Here is a 24,044-nt window from a genome sequence, read left to right on the forward strand (position 1 = left end):
CGGAAAACCAGAGGCCCCTCCCTGGGAGGCTGAGAAGCCCCAGCAACTGAACCATCTCCAAGCAGAGGGGCCTTCTGGGGGAGGAAGTCAGTCACACATTCAAGCCAGCTTCTCCAACACTCGGGAGCCCCTGGGGCTCCTCCAGGGCTCCTGCTTGGGCTCAGTGGAATGAGATGCAGGTCTGAGGCTGCTGGTGAGATTTGGGAGGCTTTGAGGGGGCCCTAGGGACATGGGCGCTCACAAGCTGGTGCTCACAGGCAGGGCTGGCTTCCAGAGGGTCTAACATTTCTTTGCCATGTAGATTGCGAAGACTTGGTGACCTTGGCACGTGTGTTTATAGCTGTGGGATGGGTGCACCCTGGGTCGCACTTATCCTGCCTGGCACGGACCCCGTAATTCCACCAGGCAGCCATTCAGGAGAGAAGAGGAGACTAGGCCGCGGGCTCTGGCCAAGTGGCAGTTCCAGGGAAAACGGCCCTGGTCTGCACTTGCAATAACGAGCCCGCAGAGAGGAATCGAAAACCCTGTTTCCGTAGTTACTCTCGCAATTCACCATGAGAGAAAGTGGCATTAAGATGGCACAGGTGTTGCCTAGGTGTGCTGCCCTCTTGCAGGGCTCCCTAAATCTGCTATCCTGCACCCAGACCTGGTGAGGAGCACCCTTGAGATCAGACACCCTAAGGGTCCTCCCAGGTCTTTGTTCCAGGAACAAAGCTGACCCACCTGGCTTCACCACCAAGCAAAATGCCTGTCCTGGGAGAAACTGGGATGATCGGCACATTGTCAGTGTCCCAGCACCTCTTCTGTAAGATGTAAGACGTGCTCCCTGCCCCCCTGGATCTCACAGGAGGAAACCGGTTGGGCCTGGGGATGGTGCTGCTGCTGGGGTGAGGGTGTGAGTGTGAATCTCAGCTTTTGGAAATAATGTGGAGGTCAAACTGATGGTGCTCAGGGTGACTGAAAACGCTACATCGATATGTGGAAACCGTCTGTAACAGAGCTTAGCTTGAATTTCACCATTTTTCGGAGGCGAGGTGGGGCCCTGGTGGCGCAGTGGTTAAGAGCTCGGCTGCTAACCAAAAGGTCGACAGTTCAAATTCACTAGCTGCTCCTTGGAAACCCTATGGGGTGGTTCTACTCAGTCCTGTAGGGTCACTATGAGTTGAAATGGACTTGATGGCAATGGATTTTTTTAGTTCGGAGCGGGAACAGACTCACAAAGGTTAAAAATTTGTCCGGTGATAAATATAAGAACTGGAACTTGGCATTGAGCTGCAAAGCCCTGCCCTGCTCAGGCACTGGCCTTGATTCTGGGTGCAGTGGAAGCTGGTGGGGGTTTTGCGTAGGGGAGACATACGGGTGGCAGTTACTGCGGGGAGTCCTCCAGGCATGTTTGAACTTGCCCTGGCTTGGCCCCTGGGGGCACGGCCTCTTGGCAGCAGCAGACCCTGTGGGCGCTTTGGGCCCAGGTCACCTCCACCTGCGCTTGTATTTCTCATGCTTGGTGACTTCAGACAGTTCCTCCCAAGGCCCCTGGGGGTCAGGTTGGGTGCATCCCAGCCAGGCCAACAGGCATGAGGAGCTGTAAAAATGGCGCGAGAGCGTCAGATCTCATCTAACTTTACAAGTGGGAGGAAAGAGAATCAAAATCAGTATAAGCCTAAGGCTGATTCCTGCCAGGCAGAGATCAGACAAACTTCCTTTCTCTAACCTTTTTACCAGTTCTGACACCAAGTGTCCCTCCCATGGCACTCTCTACTTCTCTGCTGGGTTCATTAATTCCTTGCAATGGCCACACAGAACTTACAGACTATACTCACAGCTATAGAATTTATCAGGGAAGTAACAGGTTACAATTCAGGATCAGGAGCGACTCATGATATAGTTTATTGGACTAGACAGCTTCTCGGCCATGCCTGCAGGCAGGCCTCTCTCTTGGCCCTCGGCCCTTGGCCTGTTACAGAGCTCTCTTAGTTCCGCCAGCAAATGCCCAGAGGCACCCCACTCGGCCAGTAAGCCTCAGCCTGAAGGTGCTCAGCTCTCTCGCTCCATGAGTTGGCATCCCCACTGTAGCTACCTTGCTCCATGGGCTAGGAAGCCCACAGCGCTGTCTCATGCTGCCACCGTTTCTTTACTGCTGTACTCTGCCGTGCTTGCCACTATTTTGCACTGTCTCTGGTGTTACAGCTGTATCTGTCTTCTGGGTCTAGGAGGTTCTCAGCACATGGACCCCAGGTCCAAAGGATGTGCTCCACTCCTGGCTTTTCTTGGTGGTAGTGAGGTCCCCTCTTGCTGCCTCTGGGATTGGTTCCCTTTAAGCCTAGTGGGATGGCAAAACTGACCAATCCCTTTGTTAGGGTTCCATATACCTTATTTGCATGGTCCCACCCCCGCAAGTGTTCCATGCTCCTTATTTGCATTATTAACAGGCTGTCCAATCCCCTTGGTGGGCCACAAACACCTTATCTGCACCCAGTCATTTTGTGGGAGTCACAAACCATGGCTAGAAGGGCCATATTAAGTAATTCACTACACTGCAGGGCCACACCAGGTGCTCCTTAGGTTCATTAGTGTTTATTGTTTTGTTTTTCTTTAAATTAACTGAGGTTAAGTATAAAATTTTCTTATAAATCTCAAATTTGTTTTTGCAAAGCATGTATCCATTTTTTCATTTAATACCTAGATATTGAGTTTTAATATATTTCATTTCCATATTTCCCACTTGGTTCTTTCTTCTTCCACGTATTCTTTTTTTTCATTTATATGATGCCCTCCCTTTTTCTCACAGAGGATTTCAAATGTCCTACTTCTAAAGCCACACTCTGATGCTCATGAACTCTATTTTCTCAGGTGTAAGTTCTTCTGTTTTCTGAATGTATTATCTCTTCCATGTGTTGGCTTTCCTCAAGTGTTGGGTGGTTCTTGGTTGGGTTATGGTGGGGACAACCTGTGCCTCTCTGCACCGTCCACTGGGAGGGATGGTGGGATATGCTGCCACTGTTTAGTGTGCAGTGACGGTGGGTAAGAGTGGGCTGTGCTGCTGGAGGCAGGTGTCACTGAACTCCAGATCACTGCCATGTCCTCCTGCCATGAGCTCCCCTCCACTCTTACTGCCCTGTCCACTAGGGTGGGAGTCATGGAGGGCAGGTTGTGGTGCCCACCAGTACCCTGTAGGTTTGCACTGATGCCCGTTCTGCCCCAGGCATCCATTCTTGCCAGGTGTGGGCCGAGGCCTCCCTCTGTGGTCTCCCATCTTTCTAGCATCCCACGAGCCTCTGGCCACCTGGAATACCCCTTCTTGGTTTGGAGTGTAGCTTTGTGCAGCTTTGTTTAAAACTTCAGTTTTTACCATTTCTATGGATGTGATGCCATGTGCAGCCACCTGTCTTGAAAACAGAACTCCTGCCCTTTCCCCTAAAGCTTTTCTACAAATAACCCCTCTCATATCCAGCTTTGCCCAGCCTTTTAGTTGTTTGTTCATTCATTCAACAAAATTTACCAAGCATCTCTTAAGTGTTGGTGCTGAACAACATAATGGTGAAGAGGACAGACTCTCACAGACAGCCCATAGCCTGGGTTGGGAGATAAGAAAACAAAAACACACAAACCAGTTGCCACTAAGTCCATTCCAACTCATGGCAACCCGATGTGTCAGAGTAGAACTGTGCTCCACAGGGCTTTCGATGGCTGGTTTTTTGGAAGTAGATCACTAGGCCTTTCTTGTGAGGTGCCTCTGGGTGGATTTGAACTGCCAACCTTTTGGTTAGCAGCCAAGTGCATTAACTGTTTACACCACCAAGGGACTCCTGGGCCAGGAGATAGCTGTGACCTAATTAAATGCTTGATTATCATTGAGGGCATGACAGTGGGAAAGTGCAGGGGCCTTGAGCACTGGGAGCTGAGCAAGGCTCCCTGGGGAAGAGGCGTTTAGGGTAGGGGCAGGTTGTCTAAGCGTTGGTGGGGGCAGGAACAGCTTGCTTACACAGGGCCTCCAAGTCAGGAGAGCTTGCTGTGCTCAGAGCGCTGGGCCTTGGGAGGGGAGGGTGAGTGGGTGGGGTGTGGGGAATGGGGCTGAGCACCAGGCAGGGGTCTGAGCTGAGCTTGTTCTAAGTCAAGGCAGCCATTGAGGGGCTTTCAACCAGGGCTGCCATAATCCAGATTTTGTTTTAAAAGATCATGAAGGCTTTAGGGTAGAGAATGGAATTTTGGTGAGCAGGAGTGAAGGGCGGAGAGGGGAGAGCAGAGGGTGTGCTGGGGCAAGAGGTGACAGTGGCTTTGGCTGGCATGGTGGCAATGGAGATGGAGAGAAATGGGTGTGTTCAAGATACATGGGTAGCAGTACCGACTGGGCAAGCTGGAGTCGGATACGGGTATGGATCGAGCTCTAGCATACATGTGAGAACGGCTCCCAGGTGACTGACCTGAGCCAATTTAGGCGAGTGGCGGTGCCATTTACAGAGACATGGAAGGGCAATTTGCCATGTGCTTTAGAAATAAACAAACTCTCATCTCAAAACAGTGATGGATGGGCTCCTCCATGGTCTACCCTGACGATGTGGTTGAGGCCACGTCTGGCCCAGTTATTGTTAGGTGTCATTGCGTGGGCTCTCCCTCATAGCGACCTTACGTATATCAGAATGAAACATTGCCCGGTCCAAGACTGATTGTTTGTTCTTCTGGCAGTCTATGGTATATTCAATATTCTTCACCAGCACCACAATTCAAATGTGTCAATTCTTCTTCCGGTTTCCTTTCAGGACTTCATTTCACTTAGATCAACAGTCATTGCCCATGGAAGCAGCAGTCAAGAAATCAGACAACATACTGCATTGGGCAAATCTGCTGCAAAAGACTTCTGTAAAATCTTAAAAAGCAAAGATGTCTGGCCCAGAGAGGTGATCAGTTACTAACGTCCGTAAGGAAGAGAGAGCAGTGGCTGCTTCTAGCCCTGTGTCCTGGTGTGTGTGTGTGTGCACATGTATGTGTGTGCATGTGTGCATGTGACTGTGTGTGCATGCACATGCATGTGTACATGTATACGTGTGTGTGTGCACATGGGCACGTGTGCATGTGTGCGTGTGTGTGCATGTGTGCATGTGTGCATGTGTGTGCAGTAGAGTTGGCTGTGCCTGTCACTCGCCTCTCTGGAAAGAGGAGTGCAGTCCACTGGCCTCGAGGGGTGATGTTTTTAGCACAGACAGTCAGGGGTGCTACCATGGGCTGGTCCAGAGAGAAGAGGGGAACAGGGTCTTGGTATGACTGTGTGTGTGTGGTGAAAATATATATAACAAAACCTTCACCAATTCAACGATTTCCACATGTACAATTCAGTGACATTGGTTATATTCTTCAGTTTGTGCACCCATTCTTGCTATCCTTTTCCAAATCGTTGCACCACTGTTAACATAAACTCAATGCCCCCTAAGCAAAAACTCCTCCTTTCTCCCTCCCTCCCACCCTTGGTAACCACTGATCATCTCTGGTTTCTCTAGCTTTGCTTATTTCATATAAGTGAGATCATACTTGTCCTTTCAGTATGACTTTTTAGGAGCTCGTTCCCTTTCCTGTCAGTTCCAGAACTAGGCAGATGCTTCCTGGCGGGATAGGGGAGGCAGGGTGGAGAAGGGTGGGATGAGGAAGAAGAACACTTGAGGACTGTGAGGACAGGGGTCAGAACAGGGCATCTGAACCAGGGGTGTGTGAGTAGGGGGACAGGGCAGAGGGAGCCGCCATTGACTCAGAGGAGGGATGGATGGATGGGAACAGGGGCGAGTTGCCGCTTCCCCTCCAATGACGTAGACTCAGAACTGTGGCAGGGCAGGGGTGCTGGGCCCCAGGGTGGGAAGTCACTGTTCGTGGGTCCTGCCTTCCTAGATGTCTGGCTTGGGCACCTGCTCCCCACCTGGGGGGTGGCCTGCCTTTGCGGGTTGGGCTGGATGTCATGGTGAAAAGTAAACACACAGGTTTTCCATTCTCCATAAACTTGCCTGTGTCAGAGGTTTTGGGCCCTCTGTGCCTGGGGCACTGATGTTTCCCTTAATGTGGGCTCTGGGCTTCCTTCTGCAGGTTCCGGGGTCTCTGTGCATTCCCCCTGGGTTCCTTGTGGCTGCACTAGGCCCATGGCTGGGCCTCCCCCGGCCTCCTCCCTCCTGTTTTGGATACATCCTCATGCTGCCTTAGGGGTTCGCTAGAGGGAGGAGGGTGTGGGGCCAGAGTTTAGGGTGTGGGAAAGCACCATCTGGGATGCCTGCAGGGGTGCCCTGAGGGGAACGCCCCCACCAAGCTTGAGGCAGCAGCTGGCAGGCGTGGGTGCACAATGACAAGGAGCAAGAAGCCCTGTGAAAGCCATGTGTCTCTTCACATGGGCCCAGGCTGGTCCTCCAGACCCGGACACCTGAGAGTCCTGGGCTTGGATCCTGGCTGGGCCTGCTGTCCTGTCAGGGGACCCCCACCATCTCAGAGCCACAGGACAGGGCAGGCAGGAGCTGAATAGGGAAGCTTCACTGGTGTCCCCGGGGCCTTTGTGTCAAGCACATGGCCTTACCTGTGGCTCCCCCAGTGGGTCACCTGTCGCTTCCCTGGGTGGTCTGTTTGGGAATCCCCCAGACTCTGGCCCCTGCCCTGCCCCTCCTCACCTAGCCCCTCTTTCTTCCCACAGCCGTCTGCAGCTCTGGAATCTGCTTCAACGGCGGCCGCTGCCAGCCAGGCTCCACCCAGCCATGCCTCTGTCCCCAAGGCTTCCAGGGTCCCCGTTGTCAGTACGGTGAGTAGGGCACTGTCGAGACACCCAGCTGGGGATGTGCCAAGGCCCTGGCCGTGGCAAGGCTGGGAGTGGTGGGCCTGGGGGATGCAACGGGGCTGGGGGATGCAGAGGGGCCAGGGGATGCAATGGGGCCAGGGGACACAGTGGGGCTTGGGGACACAGTGGGGCTGGGGGACACAGTGGGACTAGGGGATGCAGAGGGGCCAAAGGATGCAATGGGGCTGGGAGATGCCATGAGGCTAGGGGACTCAGTGGGGTGGGGGATGCAGCCGGGCTGGGCGACACAGAGGGGCTGACTGCCCGGGCACAGTCCTAGGCATGCAGGGAGTGTCCACACCTCTCCCACCCCCTTCCCTCACACCCTCTCTGCTGTTGGGAGAAGGGCTGCCCTAAGGGTCTCACTTCCTCCGTGGATGCCTGGTCCCCACACAGTCCTTTAGATGGACACCAGGCCCAGAGCGAGGCAGGGCCTCATGGGATCCCCAAGCAGCTGGGGGAACAGCATCAGGGGTCCCTGCGCAGCACTGCCCACCTTGCTGGAGGCTGTCATTGTCCTCGGAATTGAGGATGGGGCGTCCCAGGGTCCTGCCTTCAGGGTTTGAGCCCCATACCAAGTGCGAGAACCAGGCTGTGATGCCCGAGTTGTCCTACGGGAAAGGGTCCCTGAGTGGAGGATGGGCGACAGAATCCTTGTAGAGGAAAGTGTGCTGACGCAGGACAAAGAGTAATCTGGCACGTCCTTTGAGAGGCGGGGAGGCATGCGCTCCTCTCCCCTTGGGTTCCTGCTCTTTCCAAGTGTCTTCATTGAACGTGGAGTTTAAAGGCGCCTTTGGCGCCGGAACACAGGCCAGCCGTCCGGGTGAAATGGGATACTTGCAGCCGTTTCCGCTACTTTGAAGTGGCTTCTGTGGGAGCGGTTAGGGACTTCTTCCCAGGTGGACACCTCTGGTGGGTGGGGAATGTATGCCGTCGCTTCCTGTCTGCCCAGCAGGCGGCGGGGAAGTCTGGGGGTCCGGGGGTGGTTTGCATGTTTGTAAGGAGACCTCCGCCCACTTGCTGTTCGGTGATGGCCTAACAGAGGGGTCCCGGGGGAGCTGGTGGGTCTTCTGCATGGTTCTGAGATGGGGCCAGCTACCCAGGATGCTGACTGGGCGACTGTTTACCGAGAAGACTTTGTTGTCGGTGTGCTCTGCTGGGCTTGTCCCACGTAGTTGGACGGCAAGGAGGGTGGCTGCTCGGGGAGGTACTGGGGGGCCCTCAGCCCCGACACCACTCTGTGACACCCCAGCTCCAAGGCTGGGCCAGGCCTCCTTGTGATTTAGACTAGAGCTAGTCATGGCGGGCGGGGGAGTCCCCACGGGATGAGGGGCTCGGTGGTCACGCTTCACCTCTTCTCCGGAACTTTAATGAGGCCTGTGGTATTAGCCCCTCAGGGAGGCCTCTGCCCCATCTGTCTGCTCTTTCTGAAACGGGCACTGCTGGACTTTAGCTTCATTGGAAAAACCAGGTTTGGCCATGTGGAGTGGGGGGTCCCAGCAGCGACCTTTGGGGGGCTTCAAGGCAGAGTCATGGCTGCATGGTTGGCAAAACAGACCCTGTTGTGGTCGCTGCTCCTGAGGAGGGGCTGGGAGGGGCCTCTGGAGTGGTGTCTGTCCTGGGGAATCATCGAGGGGCACTTGACCTTCCCGTGGAGCCCCAGCTGGCCGTCTTCCAATCTACCCCCCTTTCTACTCACCGGGAGCTGCCTCCTCACCTCCTGGCCTGAGACTTTGTGAAGGCCACCTACCACCCTTTGTGCTGAGCAACCTCCCCCTCCCCTTCCCTCCTCTCCTCTCCCCTCCCCTCTGGAGACCCTGACACTTGACCTCTAGCAGAGGACTCCATATCCGGTGAGGAGGGAGTGTAGGGCGTGGTAGTGGGATGGGGGTGTGGGGGAATGTGTAGGGGGTAGGAAGATGGGGCAGGGGGTGGAGCTTGACATCTTGCTGGGGGCTGTCCTGCTCAGTCCCAGGGTTCAGGGGTGTGTGTGCTGAGTGGGCTTAGTGGTCCATCTGTGAGGGCCCGGGGTGGGATAGGGGCTCACACTGCCCTGTGCTGCGCCTCCCTGGTCTGTGTTCCCTGGAGTCAGCAGTGCTCAGGCCTGGCCTTCAGCCCCTGCTCTCCTGACCCCTCAAAGGCTTCGGAAGAGCCCTGCTCCCTGCTCTGCCTGCACTCGCTCACTGAGTCCCCTTTTAACCCGCTGTGTGGAGGAGGACACCAGGGTCAGAGGTCAGACAGCGGCCCGGTCACATGGTGCCTAGCGGCACATGTGACCACCTCTTGGGCGGTGCCAAGCCTCAGTCAGGAGGAAGGAAGGGGCACGGTCCGACACCCCACTCCTGACCTTCTTCACAGGGGGTTGGGCCTGTGACCAGCCCTCTGCCTTCTGGGTGGGTGGGCTTCCTGGGACAGTGGCCTGTCCTGTTGGGGACAGATGTGGCCTGCAAAGACAGGTGGAGACCGCTGAGACACTCTCTCTGAGGAAGGGCTGGGTGTGCTGTGCAGGTTGAGTGGCCTTTGGGGACAACTGTGTCCTTCAAGCTCCACTCCTAAACCTCCACCACTCACCTTCCACTCCCTCCTCAAGGCTGGGCTTGGGTGCCGCAGACCTGAGTCTGAGCATGGTTGGGAGTATTTAACCAACCCCCCAATATAATTGATTCCAGTTTTGAAAATAAAAGCCACATTTTTCTGGCTCCCCCAAATTCTTTCATTTGAACAAAAGAGTAGGGGAGGGAAAAGGAACTGCTTGTTGATTTGTGGAGAGCAGTGAGGGTGGGGAAGGAGCCCCTGGGAAGCCCCCTGCTGCCCCCTCCTGCCCAGATCACCAGCCAGGCCTGGTCTGTTGAGTCGGCTCTTGGGGGCCTGGCTCCATGTCTTTGTTCCCCCGCCTGCCCTGAAAGCTCTCTATGGAGCGGTAGAGGCCTGCTGAGCACAAAGCGGCCTGTGTGGGTGGCAGGCAGGGAGGTGGAAGGCAGGGCCTGGGGTGCCAGCCTGCAGCAGAGCCCCCATCCAGCCCCCATCCAGCCCACCCCAGGCCCTGCTGTGGTCAGACAGGGCAGAGGCTCTGTTTGTCCAGGGTGGACTTCCGCATCCCCCCTCGGTGGGACTAAGACAGCTCAATTCCCCTGGTGTTCAATGGGAATAAAATGTTGGAATGTTCTGTGAGGTCGGGGAAAGCTAAGAGCAGTGGAGGAAGGACCAGGCAGTGAGGCTACTGTCAGAATGAGAGCAGTGGGGGCAGTGTGAGGTCATAAGGGATGGTGACGGTGGGACTGGCTTTGTCCCTTATTCTTGGGGTGACTGCCACCCAGAAACACACACTGGCATGCCTAAGCTTGTGAGGGGTTTGCTCCCATGCGGCCTTGCCCTTGGGATGTCTGGGCTCGGGGCAGACCCCCAGGACTGTGGCCCCTTTGCCCTGTGGGTCAGCACCATCAGTCAGCGGAGGGTGGTGGTGGTGGGCCCTGGGGATCCTTCTGTCCCTCGCAGGGCCCCAGAGTCCTACAGAAGTATCAGTTCTATCAGACTGACCAAGAATGGTGTTTACCCATGAAATGTGGCTTTGTCCTATTTTGTGCCAGCCAAGGAAGCTTGGGTGGAAGGTCCCCTTTGTCCCCCAATATTTGCTGATGACATTTGCTTCTCACGCCAGCAGGTGTTGAATCTTTAAGGAAGAAATAGGAGAGAAAAACTTATACTTAAGAACATTGGTGTTGTTGTTAGGTGCCATTAAGTTGAACCCGCATACAACAGAATAAAATGTTGCCCCATCCTGCACCATCCTCACAAACATTGCTATGTTTGAGCTCATTGTTGCAGCCATTGCATCAATCCATCTCATTGAGGGTCTTCCTCTTTTTCTCTGACCTTCTATTTTATCGAGCATGATGTCCTTCTCCAGGGATTGGTCCCTCCTGATAACATATCCAAAGTAAGTGAGACAAAGTCTTGCCCTCCTCACTTCTAAGGAGCATTCTGGTTGTACTTCTTCCAAGACAGATTTGCTCATTCTTCTGACAGTCCATGGCATGTTCAATATTCTTTGCCAACACCATCATTCAAATGCATCACTTCTTCTTCAGTTTTCCTTATTCATTGCCCAGCTTTCACATGCATATAAGGCGATTGAAAGCACCATGGCTTGGGTCAGGTGCACCTTAGTCCTCAAAGTGACATCTTTGCTTTTTTAATACTTTAAAGAGGTCTTTTGCAGCAGACTTGCCCAGTGCAATATGTCGTTTGATAAATCCTTGACTGCTGCTTCCGCTTCCATGGGTGTTGATTGTGGATCCAAGGGGTTCCTGGTGGAGGTGGGGCAGACATGGGGGGCCTGTGGGCTGAGGAAGTTCTGGGAGGTGCAGGTGGACCTTCCAGGTGGGAGAAGGACAGCAGTGGAGCTGAGTAGGGACTGGAGGAGAAGGTCCAGCTGGGTTCCTGAGGACACTGGCACCATCTCTGAGCTGGGACTGAGCCAGGAGGGCTGCATGGGGCTGGCCTGCAGGACATCGGGGTCCTGCCGAGCCTCCACACTCAGGCCTGTCCCTCTAAAGGGGCACGATCCCCCACCCGAGCAGGAAGCGAGGGGGTGGGGCCCTTGGGAATGAGCTGGTGGGTGCCCTGCGGCTCTGCTGGGAAGCAGACCTCCCATGGATGGGCAGGCCTGGCTTCCATGGAGGGACATGGGCGGGCCTCAGCAGCTTTAGTCCCCAGCCTTGGCTCAAGGGCGACTGTTTCTAAACTGGGATAATTGGTGGATGGAGAGAAGCCTTCCCCCCAGCTGCTTTTCAATGCTGCACACTGTCCTGCAGTAGGAGACTGACCCCTTGCCCCAGGCCCAGATGCCCATGGCCCAGTGGGTCTGGTGCTGTTGCTGGTGGTCTCAGACTCTGGCCCCCAGCCCTGCCCTCCCACTGGAGAGGTTCCTGGAAGGACTAGGGGGCAAAGCACTGGAATGTTCCCCTGGGCACAGTGCACAGCCTCTGCCCATCTTGCACAGGCTGCCAGGTCTGTGGGCCTCACCCTGGTGGGGTGCTGCAGCTGAGCTGGGTTGGCTGAAGGCTGGTCTGAGCGCCTCTGTGGTCCTGCCACCCGCTGTGGGGCCCTGTTCTGAGACCTGTGCTGAGATGGTCCCAGGCTCAGGCACCTCAGCTCCTGTCCTTGTGGATGTGACCTTGGTCTAACCTGCCCTGACCTCTCCTCTGACCTTGATCGTAGCTGTGGTTCCAGGCTCCCCACACAGTTCCCTGCACTTGGCTCTGGGCTTGGCCGAGCAGAAGGTTTCCGCCAATGTGGTCTGCCTGGGGTAGAGGTGTGGGCATGAGGCTCTGGTGTAGGGGAAGATCCACTACACCCACGGAGGACCCTGCATGCCTGGGGAGGACCCTGCATACCCAGGGAGGAATCAGAAAGCCTGAGGAGGACTCATCACACCCACGGAGGACCCTGCACACCTGGGGAGGACCCTGCACACCTGGAAAGGACCCATCACATCCAGGGAGGACCCCGTACACCCAGTGAGGAGGGAACCACACCCATGGAGGACCCTGCACACCTGGGGAGGACCCTGCATGCCTGGGGAGGAGCCCTCACATCCAGGGAGGAGTCAGAATGTCTGGGAAGGACTCAACATACCTGAGGAGGACATTTCACACCTGGGGAGGACCCAGCACACTTGGGAGGACGTTGCACACCTGGGGAGGACCCAGCACACTTGGGAGAACCTTGCACACCTGGGGAGGACCCAGCACACTTGGGAGGACCTTGCACACCTGGGAGCCTCGCTGTCTGGCCTCCTGGGCAGAGTGGCCTTGGCTTTGGTGTTTTGCTGCCCCTGTCCTTGCTGAGGGGTGGACCCTGAGAGCAGGAACACCCAGGGGAGCTGTGCTAGGTGCTCGGAGAGGGACGTGATGGGTAGTCCCAGGACCCACCTTCCCCATCGGGGCTCTATAGATGGGTGTAGACATTTAAATTTTATTTTATTGTGGTAAAATAAATATAACATAAAATTTACCATTTTAATCATTTTAAGTGTACAATTCAGTGGCATTAATTATATTAATATTAATTGTGTAACCATCACACCTATTTATTTCTAAAGTATTTCCATCACCCAAACGGAAACTCAGTGCCCCTTCAGCAGTAACTCCCCACCCCCTCCTCTGCCCCTGACCCCAGCCCACTAATCATCTTTGGTCTCTGTGCATTTGCCTGTTCTAGATATTTCATAGAAGGGGAATCCTACAGCATTTGTCCTTTTGCGCTTAACTAATTTCGCTCAGCATAACATTTTCAAGGTTCATCCATGTCATAGCATGTATCAGAACTGAATTGTTCTTTATGGCTGAGTAATACTCCACTGTATGTGTATCCCACATTTTGTTTATCCATTCATCTGATGATGGACACTTGGGTGGTTTCACCTTTTGGCTATTGTGAATAGCACTGCAGTGAACATTGGTGTACATGTATCTGTTTGAATCCTGCTTTCAAGTTTCTTGGGTACATACCTAGGAGTGGAATTGCTGGGTCACGTGGTGATTCTATGGTTGACTTCTTAAGGAAAGGCTAACTGTTTTTCACAGTGGGCAGCTACACCATTTGACCTTCTCTATTTCATTTTTATATTCTCCATTTCATTTATCTCTGCTCTGATCTTTGTTATTTCTCTCTGTCTGGCAGCTTTGGGCTTAGTTTGGTCTTCTTTTTCTAGTTCTCAACCTGTAGAGTTAGGTTATTGACGTAAGAGCCTTCGTCTTTTTTAACATAGGTGTTTACAGCTGTAAATTTCCCTCTGAGCACTGCCTTCACTGTATCCCATACGTTTTGGTATTTGTATTTTTGTTTGCATTTGTCTCAAGGATTTTCTCAATTCTCTTGAGATTTCTTCTTTGACTCATTTGTTGTTTAATAGCGTGTTGTTTACCTGGAGCAACAGAGGAAGTAGAGACCGGAGTAGGAGGAGGAAATTGAATGTGTGGCTAATTGCCTCCATGAACAACTGTCTCCTTTGCCATGAGACCGAAGAACTAGATGGTGCCCGGTTATCATTACTGAACGTTCTGATTAAAGATTCTATAGAATAATCCTAATCAAAAGGGGGAAAATGCAGAACAGATTTTCAAATTCTCATGGACTCCAGACTTTCTGGAGCCATGGAGGCTGCACGAACCCCTGAAACTATTGCCCTGAGATAATCTTTAAACCTTAAACCAAAAATATCCCCTGAAGTCTTCTTAAAACCAAACAGTAATTTAGTTTAAATATTAAACAGTGTCCACCTTGAGCATTGTGCTCTTTCAAGATCTATCTTTACGGGATGAAACTGACAACAGCAACTCATAAGATTAGATAGGAACCTTAGGGGGCAGTGAGTTTATGTTAATGGGGGAGGAACAACTCAGAAAAGGAGGGTGAGAATGGTTGCACAATTTGAAAAATGTGATCAGTGTCACTGAATTGTACATGTAGAAATAGTTGAATTGGTGTATGTTTTGCTGTGTATATTCTCAACAACAACAACAGAATAAATAACATTTAAAAAGAAAAAGAAAAAAATAGTGTGTTGTTTAGGTTCCACACATTTGTGAATTTTTCAGTTTTCCTTCTGCTGTTGATTTCTAGTTTTATTCCATTGTGGTCAGAGAAGATACTTTGTAGGATTTCAGCCTTTTAAAATTTATTTAGACTTGTTTTGTGACCCAGCTTATGGTCTATCCTGGAGAATGATCCATGTGCATTGGAGAAGAATGTTTATTTTGCTGTTGTTGGAGTGTTCTGTATGTGTCTGTTGGGTCTAGTGGGTTTATAGTGTTGTTCAAGTCTTCTGTTTCCTTGTTGATCTTCTGTCTAGATGTTCTATCCGTTATTGAAAGTAGTGTATTGAAGTGTCCAACAATTATTGTGTTGTTGTTAGTTGCTGCTGAGTCAGCTCTGATCCATGGCGACCTGATCTATAACAAATGTTCCCTGGTCCTGCGCCGTCTTCACGATAGCTGATAAGCTTGAGTCCGTTGTTGTGGCTACTGTGTATTTTGAGTGCCTTCCGACCTAGGGGGCTCATATTCCAGTCCTATACTGGTCAATGTTCTGTTGTGATCCATCGGATTTTCATTGGCTGATTTTTGGAAGTAGATCACCAGGCCTTACTTCCCAGTCTGTCTCAGTCTGGAAGCTCTGCTGAAACCTGTCCATCATGGGTGACCTTGCTGGTATTTAGAATACCGGCGGCATAGCTTCCAGCATCACGGTGACACACAAGCCACCCTAGTATAGCAAACTGACAGACAGGTGGTGGACTATTATTGCAGAACTGTCTGTTCTTCCGTTTAGTCCTGTCGACATTTGCTTCCCACATTTTGGGTAGGTGTGGACTTTCATGTGCTATGGGGAGGCGGGTCCAGGGGAAGGTCTTGGGGATCCTGATGGAATAGTGGACCCAGCACCCGACCCCACTGTCTCAGGACCCCTGGGAGGAGCCTGAGGTGCCCCCCATGCTGGCCCAACCACTCGTGAGCATCAGAATTTGGGGACTTGACTGGGCTGTGCTGGCTGTTAGCACCAGGTTGCTCGACCTCTGATCTTGGGATCACGGTCTTCCTCGGGAGCACCTGACACCTTTCCCCCAGACTCAGAGCTGCCTCCTTGGCCTCCACCTTCCTTTGGGGCTGCCCTCTAGTTCCTGGCCCCATGGGGAGCTCTGCCTCATTTCTGGGTAATCAGAAAATCCAAGGGACCCGGTCGCCTGCCTGGCCCCCCTCTCTCCACGGCGGTCCCCCCAGAGCTGCCACTGGACCCCAGGCCTCCTCCACTCTTCATGCCCAGTCATTGGGGACTGATGGCTGGGATGTGGGGCTGTGCAGGGGCAGGCAGGCCCTCCTCTCTGACCCAGCAGCCATCTGGGAGGAGCTGGACCAAGACAGAGCATGGGGGAGCGTGATGGGTGGCCTGGCCGGCCTCCCTCTGGGTGTGCCTGGTACCTGGCCAGGCAGGGAGGTGGGGGCGAGGTGAATTCCCACCAGGCTGGCTTCAGACCTCACACCCTGCAGGCAGTGAGGGTCCAGGGGGCAGGGCAGGGGCATGACGCAGGGGAGGGGGCCCTTTGATGTTCCTCCTCCCTACCCACAGGCAACAGAGGGCATGGCTGGTGCCCACTCATGGGGAGAGGAGTGTTGGCTGCTTCTGATCTCATGAACTGCTGGGGAGCCCCCTCCTCCAGGCCCACGTGGTCCTCTGTTAGTGGGAGGGCTGGGGCAGGATGAGGCCTTGGGGGGATGTGCACCTGGCACCTTTCCCCAGATCCGGAGGTGCCCCCTTCGCCTCCACCCTCCTTTGGGGCTGCCCCAGTTCCCAGCCCCATGGGGAGCTCCGTCTAGGTTCTGGGTAATCAGAAAACCCAAATGACCCAGGCAGCCATGAGCCCCCCTTCCCACAGGGTTCTCAGAGCTGGCACTGCTCCCCCTCTGCTCTGCTCAGTCCCCCACCTTGCCTGGGTGGGTAGGGCCATGACCTTCAGCTTCTCAACCCATGCCCACTTCAACTACATGACTCCTCCTTTGCAGAGCTCCTGGAGCCCACTTCCTGCGGGGGACAGGGTTGAACTGTGGAGGTGGGCACCTTTGATCTGGCCTCCCTCTGACCTCCTCACAGGCGTGGGTTTACAGAGCCCATGAGGAGAGCCAGGGGACGTTCCACGGGTCTCCAGCCATCTGTCAGCCCCACTCGCTCTGGGGAGGGCCTTTGGGTCCTCCCAGTGAATCACTTAATTACCAGGTTCGTTTCTTGCCTCCTTCCCATCACCCACAAAGGCTGCTCTGTCTTTCTCTGGAGATGTCTGTGTCTTCCTGGCTGGCTCCTGCACAATGGGGCAGTGTGGCCTCTTGCGGGGGCCAGCTCCAGACCCCTGAGTGTGGGGGGCTGTGAGCTCGGGGGTCTGTCATTCACATCATTGTAATAGGAGACACTGAGAGGTGGACCCATGGGCATGGAGGGTGGTCTGTGAGCTCGGGGGTCTGTCAGTGAAGTGATATCATTACAGCAGTAGATACTAAGAGATGGACCCCCAGGTGTAGGGGGTGGTCTGTGAACTCAGGGTTCTGTCAATGACATCATTACAGCAGGGGACACTGAGAGGCAGACTTCCGGGCGTGGGGGACTGTAAGCTCACCCTCTGCCCCAGGCCTCCTGGCTGGGCACTTGTTAACTGTGTGTCATGAGCCCCTGTTCCCATGACAGGGACAGCTGTCCAGGCAGGACTGGGTTCGGCAGTGGGCAGCACCATCTTCAGAGAAGGCTAGGGCCTCCCTGCCTCCCAGGGGCTGCCCAAGTCTGGAGGTCACTGGGCTGTTCTCCTGGGTGGTTTCCTCCAGTGGTTTTGACAACCGGAAGGACTGGGGCTTCAACCTGCCCTGAGGCCCCATTCCCACTCACACCAGGGGCTTGTGGGGGTTAGCGAGCTCTGAGGGGCCAGTCTAGGGCCCTGCTGGTTGTCACAGGGCCGCAGCAGGGCATGGAGAGGGTAGGAGAGAAACATCTGGCCAGAGTCCTACTTTGGGGTTGATCCCGCCCTCACACTTGGCCCTCTTGCCGCTGCTGGGCGCAGGGTCTCCAATAGGTGCGGGTTCCATATCCCACCACCTCCCACCTGTGTATCCTGGGAAAGTGGGTGTAACAGCAGGACCCCTTGAGGAGGGTGTGTTCGGTGCGATGGGAGGCTGAGATCCTGCCCGTCCCTCTCCTGCCGGTGACTGTGTGTGGCTGTGATGGCACTCATGGGGGGCTCCCACACAGTTCGTGAGTTGTTTCAGAGGTTGGGAGGGAGGCCACACTGTGTTCTAATCTGGGCTGCTGATCTCCTGTAGGCCAGTCCAGCCACTCTGGGCGTCTCGGCTAGCCTGGAGTCTCCTGGGGTCCCCGCGCCCCCCCTGAGTGGCCAGGAGGGTGCCTTGGATGCTGTGTTCACATCTACCGGGTGGCTGGCTCCTTGTGCCGCTCCCGTCTCACCAGCCACCATGACTTGCTTTGACTGGAGGGCCGCAGGCTCAGTGTGACGTGCTCTGGTGAGGTGGCGTGCTTTTGGCTTCTTCCGGCATCACCACGGACAAGGAGTGAGCTGGGCCACAGCAAGCTGCTGCCCTCCTGGCCCCTGGCCACAGAGGTTACCACAGTGGGCAGCGCTGGGTGCCCACCCTCCCCCTGCCTGCAGGCCCCCCGAGCGCTGGTCGTCCAGAGCAGGCGCCATCAGGGGCAGGTTCCAGAAAATGTGCTGACGGCCCCTTTTCAGGATTCCTGGGCCATGCACCCACCTCCCCGGCTAGCAGAGTGATTAACAAGGCATTGGTGGGCAAGGGAGCTGGAGGCCCGCCCAGCTCTGCCCTGGGGCTTGGCGGCTCAGGCATTCCAGAGTAGGCCAACTCTGCGCCTGGAGAGGGGGCCAGGCAGCACCACTGGAGCCGGGCAGCTGATAACAGGCAGCTTTGGTGGGCGGAGGATGTGGCGGCCCTGGTGCTGACAGCCTCATAAACAGGTCTCCTGGCTGCGGATGGATGGACGTACAAGGCTGTCTGCCCAGGTCAGCTTCGTGCACCAACATCTGCTCCACTGGAGCCAGGCCTGGTCGAGCGCTCCCCATGCTGTGGTGAGATAATCAGGCATGGCGCATATGGGGAGCAGTGCCCACAGGGAGGTTCTCACATGACAGACCCCGGGTTTGAGGTCTCGGGGGAGGAGGTGGATTCCGCGCCAGTCCCAGGCAGGGTTGCCTGTCCTGCTGGGGGCCGGGTTGCTGCTGGGTTTCTCGGATGGGGTGACGGAGCTGGCTATAAAGCAGGACGGAGTCCAGGCATCACACACAGTCTGTGCTCTCCTCGGTGGACGTGCCCCTCCCCAGCCCCATGGGGAGTCCTCCACCCTCCTTGGGACACCACAGTATGTGTTGCACCTATGGGCCCCATGGAGACCCAGGCAGAACTGTCCTGGGTCACCTGACTTAGCTGAGCACTTCTGAAGTTCCTGGACACCCAGAACCTGTGAGTGGGACATTATTTGGAAATAGGGTCTTTGCAGAGGTGATCAGGTTAAGATGAGCTCCTTAGGGTGGATCCTCACTCTCGTGACTGGCGGGTGTCCTTATAAGAAGAGAGCAACACAGACAGACACATGCAGCGGGGAGCTGCTGTGTGATGATGGAGGTGGAGATTGGGGCAATCTGTCTACAAGCTAAGGAAGGTCCCAGGATTGCCAGCAACACCAGAAGCTGGAAGAGCAGGGAAGGATCCTCCCTAGAGCCTTCAGAGAGAGCGCAGCCCTGCCGGCACCTTGAGTTTGGACTTTGGGCCACCAGCACAGCATGAGAGTGAATTTCTGCTGCGTACAACCTCCTGGTTTGCAGTAATCTCTTACGTGGCCCTGGAGACAAGCGTGGGAGGCAGCGACCTGTCTGCTCAGAGACAGGAAGGGTGAAGCTTAGCAGCAAACTCGCTGGATTAGAAACCTCCTCACTGGCTCCTTCTGGCAAACCCGGGGTAATCGTGTCATGACACAAGGAGATGCTGTCACCCACGTTCCCACAGCGCCCTGGCTACATCTGGAAGGCACGCTCTGGGCACACAGTCTGCGCAGTGCTGGCTGGGCAGCAGGGACAAAGTCAGTGCCCCGGGGCCAGCAGCATCCCCTGGGCAGAGCTGCTCTGTCCACCTGGAGGTTGAGGTGGCAGGGCTGGGTGCAGACGCCCCCAAAGCCCCTCTCCCGGGCGCCCCTGCTGCTCAATGTTGCCGAGAGTGCAGGCAGGGCAGGGTGGGTTCAGCAACTGAACACCGGCTCCTTGTCCCACCTCCCGCTCCACATTGCTGAGAGTGCTGGTGGGGGCAGACTCAACATCGGAACACTGGCTCCTTGTCCCACTGCCCTGACCAGCTAGGGGCCGCAGGTATCCACCACGCTCACCCTGGAGGAACATGGTCATGTTAAAGTCCTCGTGCCTCACACTACAGGGGAAGTCAGCACAACTGGACTAAACCAAAGCTAAGAAGTTTCCTAAATTCAATCAAACACTTTGAGGGACAGAGTAGCAGGGGTAGGGGTCTGGGGAACATGCTTTCAGGGGACATTTAAGTCAATTGGCATAACAAAGCTTATTAAGAAAATATTCTGCATCCTACTTTGGTGAGTGGCATCTGGGGTCTTAAAAGCTTGCAAGCGGCCATCTAAGATGCATCAATTGGTCCCAACCACCTGGGGTAAAGGAGAATGAAGAACACCGAAGACACAAGGAAAGTATTAGCCCAAGAGACAGAAAGGGCCACATAAACCAGAGACTTCATCAGCCTGAGACCAGAAGAACTAGATGGTGCCTGGCTACCACCAATGACCACCCTGACAGGGAACACAACAGAGAGTCCCTGATGGAGCAGCAGAAAGGTTGGGTGCAGAACTCAAATTCTAGTAAGAAGACCAGACTTAATGGTCTGACTGAGACTGGAGGAAAGCATGGCCCCTGGATTCTCTATCAGCTTAGAACTAAAACAATTTCCAAGGCCAACACTTAAGACGGATTGTACTGGACTGTGGGACATAAAGTGATACTCGTGAGGAGTGTGCCTCTTAGCTCAAGTAGCTACAAGAGACTAAATGAGCAGCTTCTGTCCAGAGGTGAGATGGGAAGGTAGAGAGGGTTAGCAGCTGGTTGAATGGACATGGGGAATCAAGGGGAGAGAGGAGGAGTATTCTGTCACAGTATAGGGAGTGCAATTAGGGTCACATGATGATGTATGTATAAATTTTTGTATAGGAGTGTCTTAGTTATGTAGTGCTGCCATAACAGAAATACCACAAGTGGATGATTTTAATGAAGAGAAGTTTATTTCTTTACAGTAAAGTAGGCTAAAAGTCCAAATTCAAGGTGTCAGCTCCAGGGGAAGGTTTTCTCTCTCTTGGCCTTCTGATCAGCGTTCCCCCAGACTAGGAGCTTCTCGGCACAGGGACCCCGGTCCAAAGGACACGCTGTGCTCCTGGAACTGCTTTCTTGATGGTATGAAGTCCCCCTGTCTCTCTGCTCACTTCTGTCTTTTATATCTCAAGAGATTGCCTCAGGGCACAATCCAGTCTTGTAGATCCAGTCCTGCCTTACTAACACAACTGCCACCCATCCTCCCTCATTAACATCATAGAGGCAGGTTTACACCTACAGGAAAATCACACAGTACCAGGAATCATGGCCTAGCCAAACTGATACACACATTTTTCGGGGGACATAATTCAAACCATGACAGGGAGACTAACTTGAAATGTAAACTTCATTTAAACTACAAGAATAAAAATAAAATAAAGTCCTCGTGCCTGTCCCTAGGCTGGCCTGTCCAGCCCAGCCCTCTCCACCTGGGCTTGCCCCACCCAGTATGCTGTCCTCAGTTCAGGCTAGATCTGGGTGGATCCCGGGACCAGGTGCTGGACCACGGCTGCCCTACACCTGGATGGGCTGTGAGGTCTCTGATGCTTAAGGGTGGGGTGAGTGGGCACGAGGGCGACGTTTCTTTTTGGTCTTTCAACTGGGAGAGGCTGAGGCTCTTTGCTGGATGCCTGTGTCTAGCTGGGTGGCCTCTGGGTCCTGCTCCAGAGTATGTGGGTCCCTGGCCAGGGTGGCCTCTGTGTATGCGTGTGTGTGTGGGTACTCAGGACTGCTGGAGGACCTGGAAGCTCCCTGGCACTGGGGTGGGTGGGTGGGGGGCCCCCTGTGTGGACTGTTGGGCCTGGGCAGGGCCGTGGTCAGGAGCAGCAGGGATGCCTGCCTGCCGAGAGGAAGCTCACGCTAGCCTCCTCCTTCCTGAGGCCAGACTCCAGGAAGAGCACACTGGGCACTGAGCCTTGGATGGTGCCCAGCAGGCCCAGCCGCCCAGAGCAGGTCACCTCCCCTGATGGGGTGGGGTTTGGTTTCCCCCAGGTACTGCAGGCTGGGGCTTGTGCCAGGGAGGCCGCTGGACCTGAAGACCCAGGCCCCAGGAAGGGGAAGCAGCACCAGCCATTTGGGCCACCATGGGCACTGGCTCACAAGGCCCACAGGTCCCAGCCCCTCCTCTTACAGGCTTCAAAGTGAGGACTGGACAGAGGGCTCATTCGCCCCAGGACCTCTGGCTGTGTGCCTGGGAGTATGTGCACCAACTGAGCGAATGAATGACTGAATGCATGTGTGACGTGGAGATTTGGGGCCCAGCTCGCAGGCAGACCTGGTGACCCCCAGCCAGGCTCTTCCTCGGGACCGATTGCGGTGGGCCGAGGAGGGCCTGTGGCTGGGACTCTAGGACGGAGCCCAGGCCTGGCCAAGCGGCAGGCCGGGAGTCTGGGCCCTGCGCTCTGAATCTCATGGCTTTACCCCACACCGTGTGGCTGGATGCTCTCGTTACCCTCCAGAAGCCAGCACTGCCCTTGGCTCCTGGCCGGTGCTGAACTCCTTGGAGTGGCCCTGGTGTTGCGTCAGGTGTGAGTGGTGGGTGGGAAGGAGGCCAGTTCAAACCCACAGCCCAGATCCAAGGCCCTGAAGGCCAGGGCCAGCAATGGTGCCGGGCAGGGCCAGCCCGGAGCAGTCTCTGGGCTCTGGGCCAGGGCTGGGAGAGGCGTGGCTTCGGCGCCCCCTGGCGGAGGTGGCCAACCAAGGCAGGCACGCGGGGTTGCTTGGAATGTGTGAGCCCCTTAGAAGCCTGCCAGGGCCCCAGACGCACTGACTGTATTTGCTGAGACACCTTGGATTGAAGCTCAGGCTGAGAAAGGAAACTTGTGCATGAACCTGATGGGCAGAGTGGGAGCTGAGAGTTTGCTCTGTGCATTTTCTTGTCCACTCCTGAAAGCCTGTGGGGTGGTACCGGGAATGCCCACTGCTAAGGCTGAAGGGTACGAATTCAGGAGAGGTGGGGTTCAAATGAGAGAGAGGAAAGACCCAGGCAGGGGGTCCCAGGGTGAGAGTGAGGGTGGGGGCCTGGGTCCATCCATCCACCCACCCACCCACCCATCCATCCCCCCATCCATCCACCCACCCTCTCCTCATCCATCCTTCCTTCCATCCATCCATCCATCCATCCATCCACCTATCCGTCCCTCATCCACCCATCCATCCCTGAACCCCTCTGTGTGTGGGCCTTGGAGTCAGCTGATAACCAGTCAGACAGCTCCCTGGCCCTGGGGCTTGTATTCTGGCAGGGGAGTTATCAGGAAGTGAAGATAAATAAATCCAGGTGGTGGGTGATACCTGCTGTGAAGAAACAGGTCAAGGTGAGGGAGAGAGGATGATGGGAGGAGGGGGGACTGCATTTGTCAGCACAGTAGGGGGCCTGCAGCTGTGTGAAGACGTAGGGGCGGGTCCAGGCGGGAGCAGGGAACATGGCAGCCAACGTGGACTGGGGGAACTTCTTGGGGGCAAAGCTCTGGCCACCAGGGTCTGGTAGGCTGAGGGAGGGATGGGCTTCGCTCAGGTCTGTGGCCCATTGTCCACCCGTGGAGCTCAGTCTGGCTGTGGTTGTTGGGAGTGGTAGGTGGGATGAGGCACCTCTGATGTAGGCTTTAGGAAGCTCCCTTTGCTTGCTGGGGGCCACGGCCAGGGAGGAGGCTCACAGTGGCTCGTTCTGGGGCTGGGCTGGTTGCCATGATGATGTTTGACCAGTGGTGATGGGAGAGGAGGCTGGGTCCTGGATATCGGGGAGGGGAGGGGTGGCTCCGTGCCAATGGACACCTCGTGGAGTGAGTGGGAAGAGGTGCCAGGTGGCTCCGAGGTCCTGGTCTGAGTGCCGGATGGATAACGGGGACTTTTGCTGAAACAGGAAAGACCAGGAGGGCGAGGGCTGGTGAAACATGAATAGGTTCCATTTGGCCTCCATGCTGGGAGGACAAGCGTGGCTCGGGAGGTGATCCTCAGCCGTGTGGCTTTGCCCAGGCCCCGGGGATCGGTGGACGGTGGTTCCTCAGGGAATCTGGACACATTCCTGGCCGAAGCCACGGCCTCCCTCCCCAGGTCCTCGGCCACTCACTGGTGACTGAGTCAGCCTCTCTGGTCCCAGTGTCTCCACCTGGAAGCTGGAGGCTGACCCTGCGCTCCCTGCTGGCCCTAACACCCCAGGCACTGGCCACATTCCCCTTCTCCCATGGCTTCTGAGGAGTAGGAGGCCTTCTCGGCCTGTAGCTGTGGGCAAGCTTTCTTGGACCCATGCAGGGTCAGGGTGTGGGGCGAGAGTGTGGCCTCACCACAGAGGCACCAAATTCT

The 24,044-nt window shown here is 55.2% G+C and overlaps 1 protein-coding gene across 1 annotated transcript in view; it reads left to right on the forward strand.

Moving 5' to 3' along the window:
* MEGF6 (multiple EGF like domains 6) overlaps positions 1 to 24,044 on the forward strand; it is a 137,874-nt gene that overhangs the window by 26,343 nt on the left and 87,487 nt on the right. Inside the window, exon 4 of the mRNA XM_004384453.1 lies at positions 6,659 to 6,763. Within this exon, the coding sequence (XP_004384510.1) occupies positions 6,659 to 6,763 (105 nt within the window). The remainder of the gene's footprint in view (positions 1 to 6,658; positions 6,764 to 24,044) is intronic.

Source organism: Trichechus manatus, unplaced genomic scaffold (assembly GCF_000243295.1).
Source record: "Trichechus manatus latirostris isolate Lorelei unplaced genomic scaffold, TriManLat1.0 scaffold00122, whole genome shotgun sequence".
In the NCBI taxonomy this organism is placed as follows: domain Eukaryota; kingdom Metazoa; phylum Chordata; class Mammalia; order Sirenia; family Trichechidae; genus Trichechus; species Trichechus manatus.